This window comes from Leptonychotes weddellii, chromosome 8 (assembly GCF_054177405.1).
Source record: "Leptonychotes weddellii isolate Sample4059 chromosome 8, ASM5417740v2, whole genome shotgun sequence".
Classification (NCBI taxonomy): domain Eukaryota; kingdom Metazoa; phylum Chordata; class Mammalia; order Carnivora; family Phocidae; genus Leptonychotes; species Leptonychotes weddellii.
In genome coordinates, this window is record NC_138376.1 from 104,176,580 (window position 1) to 104,189,750 (window position 13,171).

The window sequence follows — 13,171 nt, forward strand, 5'->3', positions numbered from 1 at the left end:
ACACACACACAACGACACACACACACACACAATAGGCTTTGGACACACATACACACACAATAGGCTTTGGACACACACACACACACACACTAGGCTTTTCAGTCTTCTTCAGAACAGGTGTATGCTGGGGATGGGACACACACACACACACACACACACACACACGGCTTTTCAGTCTTCCTCTTCAGATGTTTACTTGTGCTAAAACCAAAAACACCACCAGGAAAGCTAGAATAGGACACACACACACACACACACACACAACGACACACACACACACAACGACACACACACACACACAAATAGGCTTTGGACACACACACACACACACACACACACACTAGGCTTTTCAATCTTCCTCTTCAGATGTTTACTTGTGCTAAAACCAAAAACACCACCAGGAAAGCTAGAATAGGATACTTAAATGTCTCTGCTCAAACAGAAAGACTTTACAGTTTTTTTCTAAGCATTTTTAAAACTCTGCTCTTTCTTGACACATTTCTTGAGAGACTAATATCTATGAAGTGGTAAGTGACAACACAGCAGATTTCAAAGGTCTTGGACAGTTGTTAATTATTACAGTGATTTGAAATTAGCACTCAAAGTATTTTCAGAGCTAGCCTATACATATGCACTACTTTACTTAGAGGGGGAAAAATAATAATAACCATTAAACAGAGTGAAGCAATATCTATTTTTGAAATACATGCTGTGGAAAAGAATTGCTTAATAATTTTACAACAACAGAGAGGTTGGCTAAGATAGTCTACCCTACACGAATCTGCCCTCTTTTCACAACACATTCTTCTGCTTGCTTCATGCAAAAACCACAGTCTGCCAAAGTCAGTTTAATACCTCCAAACTGGGGAAAATGAAAAGCATACAAATTTAATGAAATTCATAATAGAAAAAAAGAAAAAGTATCACCTGAACTTCGTGTCACGTTAATCACAAAAATGTTTTTGCCTACTCTTTCAGAGCAGAAGCAGCTTTGTATAAAATACGCAAATTCTAATTCCCTAAGAGAAGGTTAATTTTTTTTTTTGAGAAGGTTTATTTTCCTATTAAAAAAGTCACTGGATCTAAAACTGAGTGCACAACACTGAACAAGCTAACAATTAGTTTCTTTTTTAGTGGTTAGCTAAACCATGAAACCTTTGGGAGATATATAACATTCATTTTCATATACATTTGCAAGCCTAATCATCTTCGCTCATTTTAGATTATATGCTACATTCACCTAAAGTAGAATTGTTTTTAAAATTTCAAGCTGTGAAGACATCTCAAATTGGTTTTAAATTATAACCTGAAAGATGATAATACTGTCTATATACTTATGTTTGTGAATTTGTCTCCCTCCCTCCTCCAGAAGGCTATTTTTTTCCATTAAAATCGAACAACAATGCAGATAATACTTCAATTTGAAGATGGTTCTGGTTGCAAAAAAACCCCCAATGCCCAGGAAACATTCTGTTGCAAATCAAACTTCTGTTATAAAAATTAGAATCCCAATAATTAAAGAACAAGTGAAACAGAAAACTTGAGCCAGAGATTCAGGGCAACTGAAGCCAGGTATCAACATTCTCGTACCATAAATTTAAAGCAGCTTAAGTTCCTGTGATTTCTAGGTAAGTAAAACCTAACAAATGAGTAGCCTATGGTATCATAAAGAGAAATTCAAACATGAGCTCTGCGTCTCTATATATTTTCCTTATAAATTACTACAGTGACGTGAGGGATTAGGAAGAAACACACTTCCTATTGGAAGAGAAATTTCTACAGTGGGGTGAGGTGCCAGAAAATCTCCCCCAAGTCAGTTCATCACTGCTACATGAACTAAAAAACCAGAATTCCAATTTGAATCAGTTGTAACGAAGTTTTATTTTGCAGCACTTAATCCAGACTTTTTGAGCCTCTAATATATATACCAAGGACTGGTAGTGCAAAGATGATTAACAGGATTCCCTGTGCAAAGCTTAAAATTAAGATTTGGTGCTGGTTCAAACCACCTATCCAACAACATGCCTTAGTCAAAGTCAATTTAACCTCAATATATTTTGGTTTTCTCCAAACCTTTGCTTCTTTTCTTAATATATTTCCTTACTTCACAGAGAAAATTTGGTCTTCAACCCTCTGAAATCTTCATTTTCAAACCTATGAAAGAATATACCTCTTGCATCCACCCCCAATCTCTTTTCTTCTAGTGTCCTTCTGTTCAAGATTAATCCCTCCATCTGTTCCCTTGGGAATACCTAAAGTTCTTCCAAATTCTACTTTCAAATGCTCTATTGGCTGTTTCCCTATAGTATATAAGCAGAGATCTTTCTACTTCAGTATAAAAACAAATAGCAAACAATCAAAAATTCTCACGATTCCATAATTTCCTTAAGCTTCACTGAAAGCTAAACTCCTTGAAAAACAGCACATAACTGCTATCCATATAACTTAACCATTCAATTTCAACCAAATACAACTATGCTTTTCTCCACCAGAAGACTAAATTTGAAATTAAAGTCACCACACCCAAGACTTCAAATGGTCAGTTAGCAGATTCATTTAAGCGGTTGCGATCTCTAACACTGCCCATCACTCCCTCTCTTGTTTCTGGAAAACTATTTCTGTTGGTTTATCCTGCCACTGCTTATCAGGGTTGTTTGTTAGACCCACTGGACCCTCTCTTCCCTCACTCTGTGTGGTTCCCCTGGGCAGTAACGTTTGTTTGCATCACTTCATCTGCCATCTATGCTTCTTTTTTTTTTTTAATTTTTATGTTGTTAGCCAACATATAGTATATCAGTAGTTTCTGATGTAGTGTTCAGTAACACCCAGTGCTCATCACAAGACGTTTCTTAAATCCAAAACTCTTCCAATCACTAGGTTCAAGACTAAACTAACTTCTCTTCGACTATTTACTTCCTCAGGGAAAGCTATCTCTATCCACCTAGTTGCCCCGGCCAGAAAGGTGGGAATCCTACATTGCCATCTCACCCTCCACAGAGAATTAGTCACTAAGTCAATTAAATGCTCTGACATCTGGTCCCACTCTTTCTCCAGTCAGTGCTTTGGGTCAGGCCTTCCTCTCTGCTTGCAAACTACTGCAATCGTCCCCTGATTTGTTTTCCCTATTTCCTGTTTCTCTAATTCTTCTACACTGCTAACAAGCTCTTTCTAAAATGCTAGTTTTACTGAGTAACATTTCTTGTTAAAACCCAGCATCAGCTGTTCCATTAGATAAAGTCCATAGTTTTTAGCCTGGCATACAAAGCTTTCTATATTCTAATAACTACCTCGCTCTCCAACCTTATCGCTCCTTTTCCTACTTTCCAGCTACAACAAAATATGTGTAGCTCTGCAGACCGTCCAGGTTGTTTCATGAACCTGTGACTTAGGTCTTACTGCTTCATTTCCAGGAATGGGCTTTCCTTTTGGCTCCATCTTCCTGGTGGATGCCAACTCCTTTTTCAAGCTTTAGCTCAAGTATTACATCATGTGTGAAAAGCCTTTCAGATTCTCCCAGGAGAACTTACGTCTCCCTCCTTTGTCTCTCCACTATGCCTTGTATCCTCTATCTTCTATTATCACAACACTGGTAACATTTCAGTGTGCTTATCTATTTGGTTAATCTCCATGCACCAGACTATAATCTTCTTGACAGTGAAGAACCAGTTTTTGTTCATCTTTCTTTAGTATATAACTCATATAGCACTAATAAGAACTGCATAGAGGTCAAATGAATTAATATACACGTGAAAGGAGTATGTTTAAAATCTTGCCCAAAGTTAAGGTGGTGTTTGTGTTGAACCACTATTCTATTCAAATCTCAACTTACTTTTTACCTCTTCATGATAAAAATATCCAAACTTGTTTTAGGAGATTAAAAAAATTATCTTCTCTGGATTCTCTATTTTTTTTTTTTAAAGATTTTATTTATTTGACAGAGAGACAGAGAGAGCACAAGTAGGCAGAGAGGCAGGCAGAGATAGAGGGAGAAGCAGGCTCTCTGCTGAGCAGGGAGCCCGATGCGGTGCTCAATCCCAGGACTCTGGGATCACGACCTGAGCCGAAGGCAGACGCTTAACGACTGAGCCACCCAGGCGCCCCTGGACTATTTTTTTAAACCTTTTTGTTTTTCAGACTTCCCAAATCTAACTTTTTAATGATAAAAATTAGAGAATAAAGGGCTTAAATGTAAGGAACACATTAAATTACATGGTTTAATACTCAAATTTACATCTAGAAATTAGTGTGTGAAATAATAGAAAAAAATATATTGGTTTCTAGCTCCAGTTCCTGGCACAGATCTCCTAAAACCCTGTAATTTCCTAAGTGAAGTACTAGGAGGATCTTTTGTTCTAATATTTGGTCTTTGACTCTGGTTCCAGACACTGAGCTCTTAACATACCTTGGAATTTCCTGGGTGACAGAAATGTCTTTTGTTCTCCTGAAGTGACTCTTGGTGTGTTCTGGGATGAGAGCTGCTCTCCAGAAAGACCACGCCATGATTAGAAGCTTGGAATTTGTAGCCCATCCCTCATTTTCCAGAGAGCGGAGAGGGGCTAGAAATGAAATTATAACTGATCATGCCTACCTGAAGAAACCTCCATAAAACTACCGGCCGTATGGGGTCTGGAGAGCTTCCTGGCTGGTGGCACGTGGGAATGCCGGGAGAGTGGTGTGCCTGCAGAGGGCATGGAAGTTCCAGGCCCCTCCCCACATACTCTGCCCTGTGCAGCTCTCCATCTGGATGTTCATCTGTATCCTTTATAATAAACTGGCAAATAGTAAGTAAACTGTTCTCCCGAGTTCTTAGTGAGCTGCTCCAGTGAACTGAGCCTGAGGAATTGTCATGGGAAACCTTCTATTTATAGCTGATTGGTCAGAAACACAGGTAACAACCTGGACCTGCAACTGGCATCGGAAATGGTAGAGGTTGGGGGAGGGGGGCAGGTGAAGTCTTGTGGGATTGAGTCCTTAACCTGTGGGATCTGCCAATCTGCCGCCATCCCCAGGTAGACAGTGTCACAACGGAGTCAAATTGTGGGACACCCAGCTGGTATTGCAGAGAACTGCTTGGTGTGGGAAAAACCACAGCACATCTGGTGCCAGAAGTATTTCGAGTACTGATAGTAGTGCAAGAGTAAAGGAAACACATGGGGGAAAAATTGGCTTTTCCTATCACAAGCAGTTTTTCCTGTTTTCTAAAATTTCCAGGAATGAAATTCCATAATTTCAGTGGCCTACTGTGGCCTGTACACTCCTACAGTCAAGCCAGTCTCCCAAATATTGTCAAAATAACAACACTTGATTCGCTTTTACACAGTTTTGAAATGACATGAAGAAATGATTACGAGCATTAAAAACAAATTAAAAATTATCAAAAAGAAACTCTCCAAAAAACTGCAAACCGGTATTCTATTCAAATCTCAAATATCAAAATCTCAAATATCCAAACTTTTTTTAGGAGATTAAAAAATTATCTTCTCTGAATTCTCTATTTTTTAATTTTTTTTACCTTTCAGTGAATAGTATGTTCTAGGATATATTTAACTATAATTTAGTTATTACCTTACCTTTATAGCATTATTCTACTAAATATAATTCAATAAACTTTAGCGTGGCTGCCTTTATATTCATCTAGGGTAGGGGATATTAATAATTTAAAAAAACAAATAGAGTTCCATGGCGTTAAGCTGCAGAGGAATGTAGAAATTCAGAAATATAAGATCAGAGGTGGAGTCAATACTACATAAAGCTGGGAAAGAAGGAAAGGAGGGAAAACAGGGAGGAAAAGGAAGGAAGGAAGGAAGCAAGGAGAGAAAGCAGAAAGACAGAGATGTTTCTCCTTGAGGGAATTCATAATTTAATTCTGGAAAAGACAGGCAGAACTAATTATCATTTAAAGAAGAATGGGACCAATTATGATGCCAGGTATGAATATAAATGAACATAAATATGTTTGGGAACATGAGAAAAACAAATTAATTCCATTTGTGAGGAATACAAAGCTTAATGGAAACAGACTCCAGGTAATACCATTTCTGATATGCTTCAATCCAACCCCAAGCAAAGGAAAGAGTGAGGAAATTTGTAAATTATAAATTCATATGAAGATATTTTAGGGCTATAACAATTCAGAGCAATGCAAGACTTCTAATACCAATTACTATCTTGGAGCAATCAGATGAGAACTCTCAGCTTCCCATCATCACATCTGTATCTAAGCATCTACCCAGTTTCTACCTATATGCCTATCAGAAGGGGTGAAAAATCCCTTCTCTTAAGGCCAGTGTCTCCATTAGTATTCAGGACTACAACTTCTTTCACTTTTTCAAGGACTTGAGTCCTGCAATTACCACCTCCATGGTACATTACCCACTTCTCCATCTCCACTGGATTATTCCAATCAGCAAATAAGTATGCTTTAATACTGTCCATCTGAGATTCCTCTTCAGGTCCTGTTTCTCTGCTCCCCGGTCAAAACTTATGGACTTCCATTCTGTCCTCAACGCACTTCAACTGTGCCACTTAAATGGTTTTCATTAAGGTAACCAAAGGACACCTAGCTAAATACAATCCTCAATTTTCTATCCTCTTTTATTCATTCTCTCAGTAGCATGTGACAGTTTACCACCCCTCTTTCTTGAAATACTCTCCCCCAGGCTTCCCTGACATCCCCTTTTCCTGGCCGAGTGCCTCAGGTATTTAGCTATCTCTCCCCAGGGGATCTTACTCAATTTCACAGATTAAAAATATAGAACACCAGCCCTGACTTACTCCCTGCACTCAAGACTCAGAAATCCAATTGCCTAGTATACAACTACATCCCTACCCAAAACTCCACTCCTAAAAATTGCTACCCCCACTCCAGCATTCCTCATCTCATTACCTCCTCTTGCCACTGCTAGCATCTGTACACCTGCTGGAAGTGGCACCGACTTTGCATTCCTTCACTTACACCACATCCAATCCATCACCGAGCTGTGTTACATCTACTTCCAAAATACATTGCAAATGTGTCCACTGCCTGCATCTTCATTACTGTCACTGTTAAACATGAGGCCATGAGTCTGACGCAGTTCTAATGCCATGGCGGCTGAGCTTACAGCCTACAGAAGCAAGCCCAAATCTAAGACTGTAAATACCTCAAGGTTACAAAATCGAAACCTAAGGACAACCAATCACCAACAGCCGATTAGGCTTTAAACTATAGTCAATTTATAATGTCCTTGCTTTGCTTCAGCCTTTTCTCTATAAAAGTCTTTCTTCAGTTCCTGCCAGTGGAGCACTTCTAACCACTTCCAGTTTGGGACTATGCCATTCAAATCAATTTTTGCTCAAATAAACTTATTTATTAAAATTTTTAATAGGTATCCATTTATCTTTTACACCATCCTTAGTCCAGGCTACCAACTCCTCTTGGATTGCTCCCCTTTTAAAATCTATTCTCACATTCTCCCCAGCTTAATACAATACCTCCATCACTGCTTCTCTGATTGAAACAATATCTAAGTCTTTACTGAAGGTTTAGCAGAACATGTCACCCTCAAATATGCCTCTTTGGCATAAGGATTATTTTGAGAAACTGCAGATACTGGAGAAGCTCTGAAAACAGGTATAGAAGCTGCCCTTTAATAAGGGAAATTTACATTAGAAAAGGGGCCTCTACTAGGAAGAGAGCTGTGTCCAGAGAGAACTTTTCACCTCAGTGGAGGGGAAGCCTTTGTTTACCAAACAGTTCCTCCTCTCACCTTCCCCTGAACTGCCGTCCCACTTTGAAGCCCTAGACCCCTATCCCTTTCCTCCAGTAAAGATGGTAGAAAAGCCTCAACTGCCTGGCAGCTTTGTAGTCTCCTTCTTTGTGGGGCTCCCATATGTACATAATTATTTTTCTTTTATTAATTTTTAAGTCAATTTAACTGTTAGACCAGCCACAGAACCTTGGACAGAAGGGAAATTATGCCTCCCCTGCACTTCCATGCTAACAGGCATGCATAATCTCCTGATCACCTCTCCAACCTGGCCATCAAACCCTGTTTCCCCTTGCTTGCTCACTGTTACTACTTACGCACAGTGCTCTTCTTTCTGCTCTCCAGCATGCCAGTTATCTTTCTAGATGAGGACTTCTACAGGGCAGGACCTACTCCTTGTCAAGTGTTTCTCTTGAGAGGCCTTTTAGGAGCATACTTTGAGGGCAGCCCAAGCACACGTGTGTGCACGCGCGTACACACACACACACACAATCCTTAGTAGGCAAGGATTAAATAATGTTAATAGAAAAAATGAGTGAATTTTCAACAACATAAAACTTTGGCTGGGATTCAGGGAAGAAGAAAATTAGATACCTGGTAAAAATTTATTATCCTGGTTGTAATAGATGAGAAACTGCAGAAATATACTCTGCTTTCAAGATTAAAGACTTTTGACAATGGTGCTCAGACCATTCAATGGGGTAAGAGTAGCCTTTTCAACAAATGGTGCTGAGACAACTAGACAGCCACATGCAATGGGATAAAATCAGACCTCTACATCGCATTATACATATAAAAACATGTACTCAAAATAATCACAGACCTAAATGTTAGAGTTAAACATATTAAAATTTTTAAAAAAGGAAGTAAATCTTTGGAATGCAGGTTAGGCAATGGTTTCTTAGATATGACACCACAGCAAAGTGACAAAAGAAAAAAACAGATAAACTGAATTTCATAAAAATTAAAACCTTTTTGTTTTATAGGTCACCATCTAGAAAGTGGAAAGACAACTCACGAAGTGGAATAAATCATCTGATAAGAGACTTCTATCCAGAACATATAAAGAACTCTTAAAAGTGAACATTAAAAAGACAAAAAAAATTTTTAAACTTTTTTTTTTAAATAATTTTATTTATTTATTTGAGAGAGAGACAGAGAGAGTGAGAGAGAGAGAACATGAGCAGGGTGAGGGGCAGAGGGAGAAGCAGACTCCCCGCTGAGCGGGGAGCCCGATGTGGGGCTTGATCCCTGAACTCCGGGATCATGACCTGAGCCAAAGGCAGACGCTTAACGACTGAGCCACCCAGGCACCCCCAGGAAGACAAAAAAATTTTTTAAAGAATTTGAACAGATATTTCTCCAAATAAGATACACAAATGGCACATCAAAAATGTTCAATGCCATTAGTCATTAGGGAAACAGAAATCAAAAGCACAATGAGGTATCATTTCTTACCCACTAGGATAGCTATTTCCTAAAAAAGAGAGAAAATTCACATTGGCACAAATGAGGAGAAACTGGAACACTTATACCTTCCTGGCAGGAATATAAAATGGTGCAGCCGCTTGGGGTAAGTTTAGTTGTTTTGCAAAACGTTAAATGCAGAGTTATCATATGTCCCAGCAATTCCACTCTTTGATATATATCCCGAGAAATGAAAACATATGCTTACACAAAAACTTGCACATACACGATCATAGTAGCATTATTTCTAATAGCCCCAAAGTGGAAACAACCCAAATGTCTATAAACTAATGAATGGGTAAACAAAATGTAATATATTTATACAATGGAATCTTATATGGTAATAAAAAATAGTATTTATAACATGCAACAAATGGAGGAATTGTGAAAACCTTATCCTAAGTGAAAGAAGCCAGTTATAAATGACCCCATATTATTTGATTTCACTTACATAAAATGTAAAAAAGTAATGGGTCACTGATACTGGACAGCTCAGTAAGCCCAGTGTTTTCTGACATGTTCCCTCCATAAGATGCCCCATGTGAAAAGAAACAATAGCCTACTACTTACTTCTGTATTCCAAGTGCCTGCCACATGGTAGTAGATGTCTAGTGAATAAAAAAATACTTCCATTGCACTATTACATAAAGCAGTCTTTGAACATACAAACACCATTCTAATTCCCTTTTGAAGGTCTCACCCTTTCATCTCGTGTCAGATATAATTACATTTCATAAATGAATGAACGTCTAATTATTCAACTGAATTTTGGGAGTGGACAGAAGAAGAGGGAAGGACAAACATGGCATGCCATTCCAACTCTTTTAAATTAACATTTATTTTCTTGATGACTGAATTAAAGGCTGGATATAAAATAACCTTGCTTGTAAAAGGAAGAAAGGTGCTGTGTTGAAAGCATCTCGGATACAATTTCGTTGAAATTGTTTAATAATCAAAGCCTTTTTATATGCTACTATTTTTAGACTAACTTTGGGGTCTTGAGCAAATCACTTAACTTCAATAAGCCTCAGCTTCCTCCTTTCTAAAATTGGAATAACAATAATATCTAATCTGTGCCTCAGAATTGCTACACAGCTAAATGGAAAAAGAAGTGTGAAACATTGGTATAAATGATCAAGAGCATTATCAGCACCGTGTATCATTGCTATTCCTGTGCACCTTGCATGCATTTCAAGGCTTATACAATTTACTCAGCATACATCCACTGAACTGTACTGGTGTCTCTTACCTATTAAGTATCGTATATATTTTTCTCAGAGGATCAAATGACTGTGCTGGTCCTTTACTGAAAATATATCCCTATTGCTTAATATTCTTAAATCTTCAAAAATATGAAGGTACTTGTTAATTCTCAGATTCCTATAGATAATTCCTTGATAAATTCAAGCTCAAATAAGGAAAATACACATCTGATTAACTTTTGTAAAAGTCCTATTAAAAAGTACAAATGGTACATTTCAATTTTTTGGTACATCAGAGTGAAAGCTACGGTTTTAAAGTTATCTTCCTTCCAATAAAAATTACTTACCTTTGCAGCACAGGCTCGTATCACCTCCTAAAAGAAATACAACAAAGTAAGGAAATAGTCATAATTTCATTTTAATAAAATTATCAACTCTTCTCAACATATCCTGATATTAATCTTTTAATAACCAAAATCAACATTTGGGAGAGTTTCTGTGTCTATCACCCTCACCCTGTACCTGTCACACTGCATTGTGAATTAAAGAGACTCAATGTGTTCTTAGTAAATCTAACCTGCCGCAGCAAAAGGCACTGAGAACAAGACTGTGGAGGGCCCACATGTATCTGTCTCAAGAAAAACATGTGGCCTCAATAAACTTAATAACAAACTTAATAATAAACTGGTAAAATGGTAAAATTCTACCAGAGCACTAACATGTCTCAAAGACACACCCAGAATTAATTGCCATATATAACTATCTCCATAAATAACAATGCCCACAAATATAATTCCCACATTAATAATTTATTTCAGAGGAAATCTAAGAATAAACCCTACTGAATGGCAAAGTATATGATCAGTATTGAAAGAGCTACAGAAGCGACTGCCTTCGGCTCAGCTCATGATCCTGGAGTCCCTGGATCGAGTCCCGCATTGGTCTCCCTGCTTGGCAGGGAGTCTGCTTCTCCCTCTGACCCTCCCGACCCTCCCCCCTCTCATGCTCTCTCTCTCTCAGTCTCTCGCTCTCAGATAAATAAATAAAATCTTAAAAAAAAAAAAATTAAAAGAAAAAAAGAAAGAGCTACAGAAAGGAACTGCCTATAATTCATGGGACAAGGCCAAGAGAGGATCACTTCTGAAAAAGAAACTAGTAAAAGTCAACACATAAGGAATGATTTGAAAATTTGCTGCTAAGGAGACACAAAAAATACTCAAGTCCAAAAAAGGTTAGCTAGCATGTATCATCAGCCTACAGCAGAACTAGAGAAAAGAAAAATGGTAATGATGAATGTAGAGTTTAGGAAAAAAGAGAACTGAAAGAGGAACACCAATTTTTTATTTATTTTTTTTTAAAGATTTTATTTATTTATTTGTGAGAAAGAATGAGAGACAGAGAGCACGAGAGGGAGGGGGGTCAGAGGGAGAAGCAGACTCCCCGCCGAGCAGGGAGCCCGATGCGGGACTTGATCCCGGGACTCCAGGATCATGACCTGAGCCGAAGGCAGTCGCCCAACCGACTGAGCCACCCAGGCGCCCTGAACACCAATTTTTTATCCAGAAATTTCTAAGGGAAAGACACTGTGTCTAAAGGATATTAGCAATTCGATTCCTAAAAGGAGAAAGTGAAACTGCCTGGGCATGAGAGTCTGCCCGCCTGGACTGAATCTCAGCTCCAGTGCCAGCCATCCGTGTGACATGGGTGATACCACATGGGCTCTGGAAACCTCGGCTTCACCTTCTGTAAAATGGGGGTAATGCTAGCACCCACACCATTTGATGGTTTTGAGGATTAAATACAATGAACATGTAAAGCATTTAGCAGATTACGTCAGTTATTACCCATAATTCATTACGTCAGTTATTACTCGTAATTATATAGATGTTAGTTACCACCAAACAAACATTATTAGGTGAAATCTCCTATAGGGCAGAGAAAATTAACCTTTTTTTCAAAGCTGGCGTAAAATGTCCTTAAACCCATCTAATCCCTATTCCTATGACTCTGCTTAATAATCAATTCTGTAATCACTAACCTGGGTTTTAGATTAATTTTAAAAAGGGAGAGTGGTCTTGAGTGGGCAGGCAGCTGGAAAGGTATACCTTTCACTGTAAGATGTTTTTTAGGTTTATAAATCAACTTTTTGTAAGACTGATTACTCCTAGTAGGTACCCCAGATTCTGAGCAAGTCTGGATGCACTGAGAGGATCAAATTTTAAAACCTTAGAATGAATTTTGTCAATACTCTCAATACACTGTCTAGCTAGGAGAGCCTATCTGGGCTGCAGTATGCCTTCCAGGGACCTGCTGTAGCAGCAACATACAGTCAAACCTGTTATGTAGGAAACAGCAAAAGGACTACACGGTAAAGCTACAGAGAACACAGACTCCTCTATTTTTGCATCCTTTACTCATTAATGAGTAAATGCCTATTAAACGCTTGTTGAATTAAATTGGTTATGCAATTCACACACCCACCCACACCCTAAGCTTGCACTATATTTTATTTAAAAAAAAATTTTTTTTTTAAAGATTTTTATTTATTTATTTGACAGAGAGAGACACAGTGAGAGGGGGAACACAAGCAGGGGGAGTGGGAGAGGGAGAAGCAGACCTCCCGCTGAGCGGGGAGCCTGATGCGGGGCTCGATCCCAGGACCCTGGGATCATGACCTGAGCCCAAGGCAGACGCTTAATGACTGAGCCACCCAGGCGCCCCTTATTCAAAAAATTCTTTTTTTTTTTTTTTTTT

General features: G+C 38.5%; 1 protein-coding gene across 2 annotated transcripts in view; it reads right to left on the minus strand.

The window, feature by feature from the left end:
* Positions 1-13,171, minus strand: part of AHI1 (Abelson helper integration site 1) — a 122,575-nt gene that overhangs the window by 23,391 nt on the left and 86,013 nt on the right. Inside the window, exons 20-21 of one of the 2 annotated variants that reach the window (XM_081829054.1) lie at positions 10,765-10,791; positions 9,802-9,841 (exon numbers count right to left, since the gene is read on the minus strand). In XM_081829054.1, the coding sequence (XP_081685180.1) occupies positions 9,824-9,841; positions 10,765-10,791 (45 nt within the window). In that variant the 3' untranslated portion in view covers positions 9,802-9,823. Of the gene's footprint in view, positions 1-9,801; positions 9,842-10,764; positions 10,792-13,171 lie in introns of those variants that run through there. The other variant, XM_081829053.1, reaches the window with a different exon arrangement.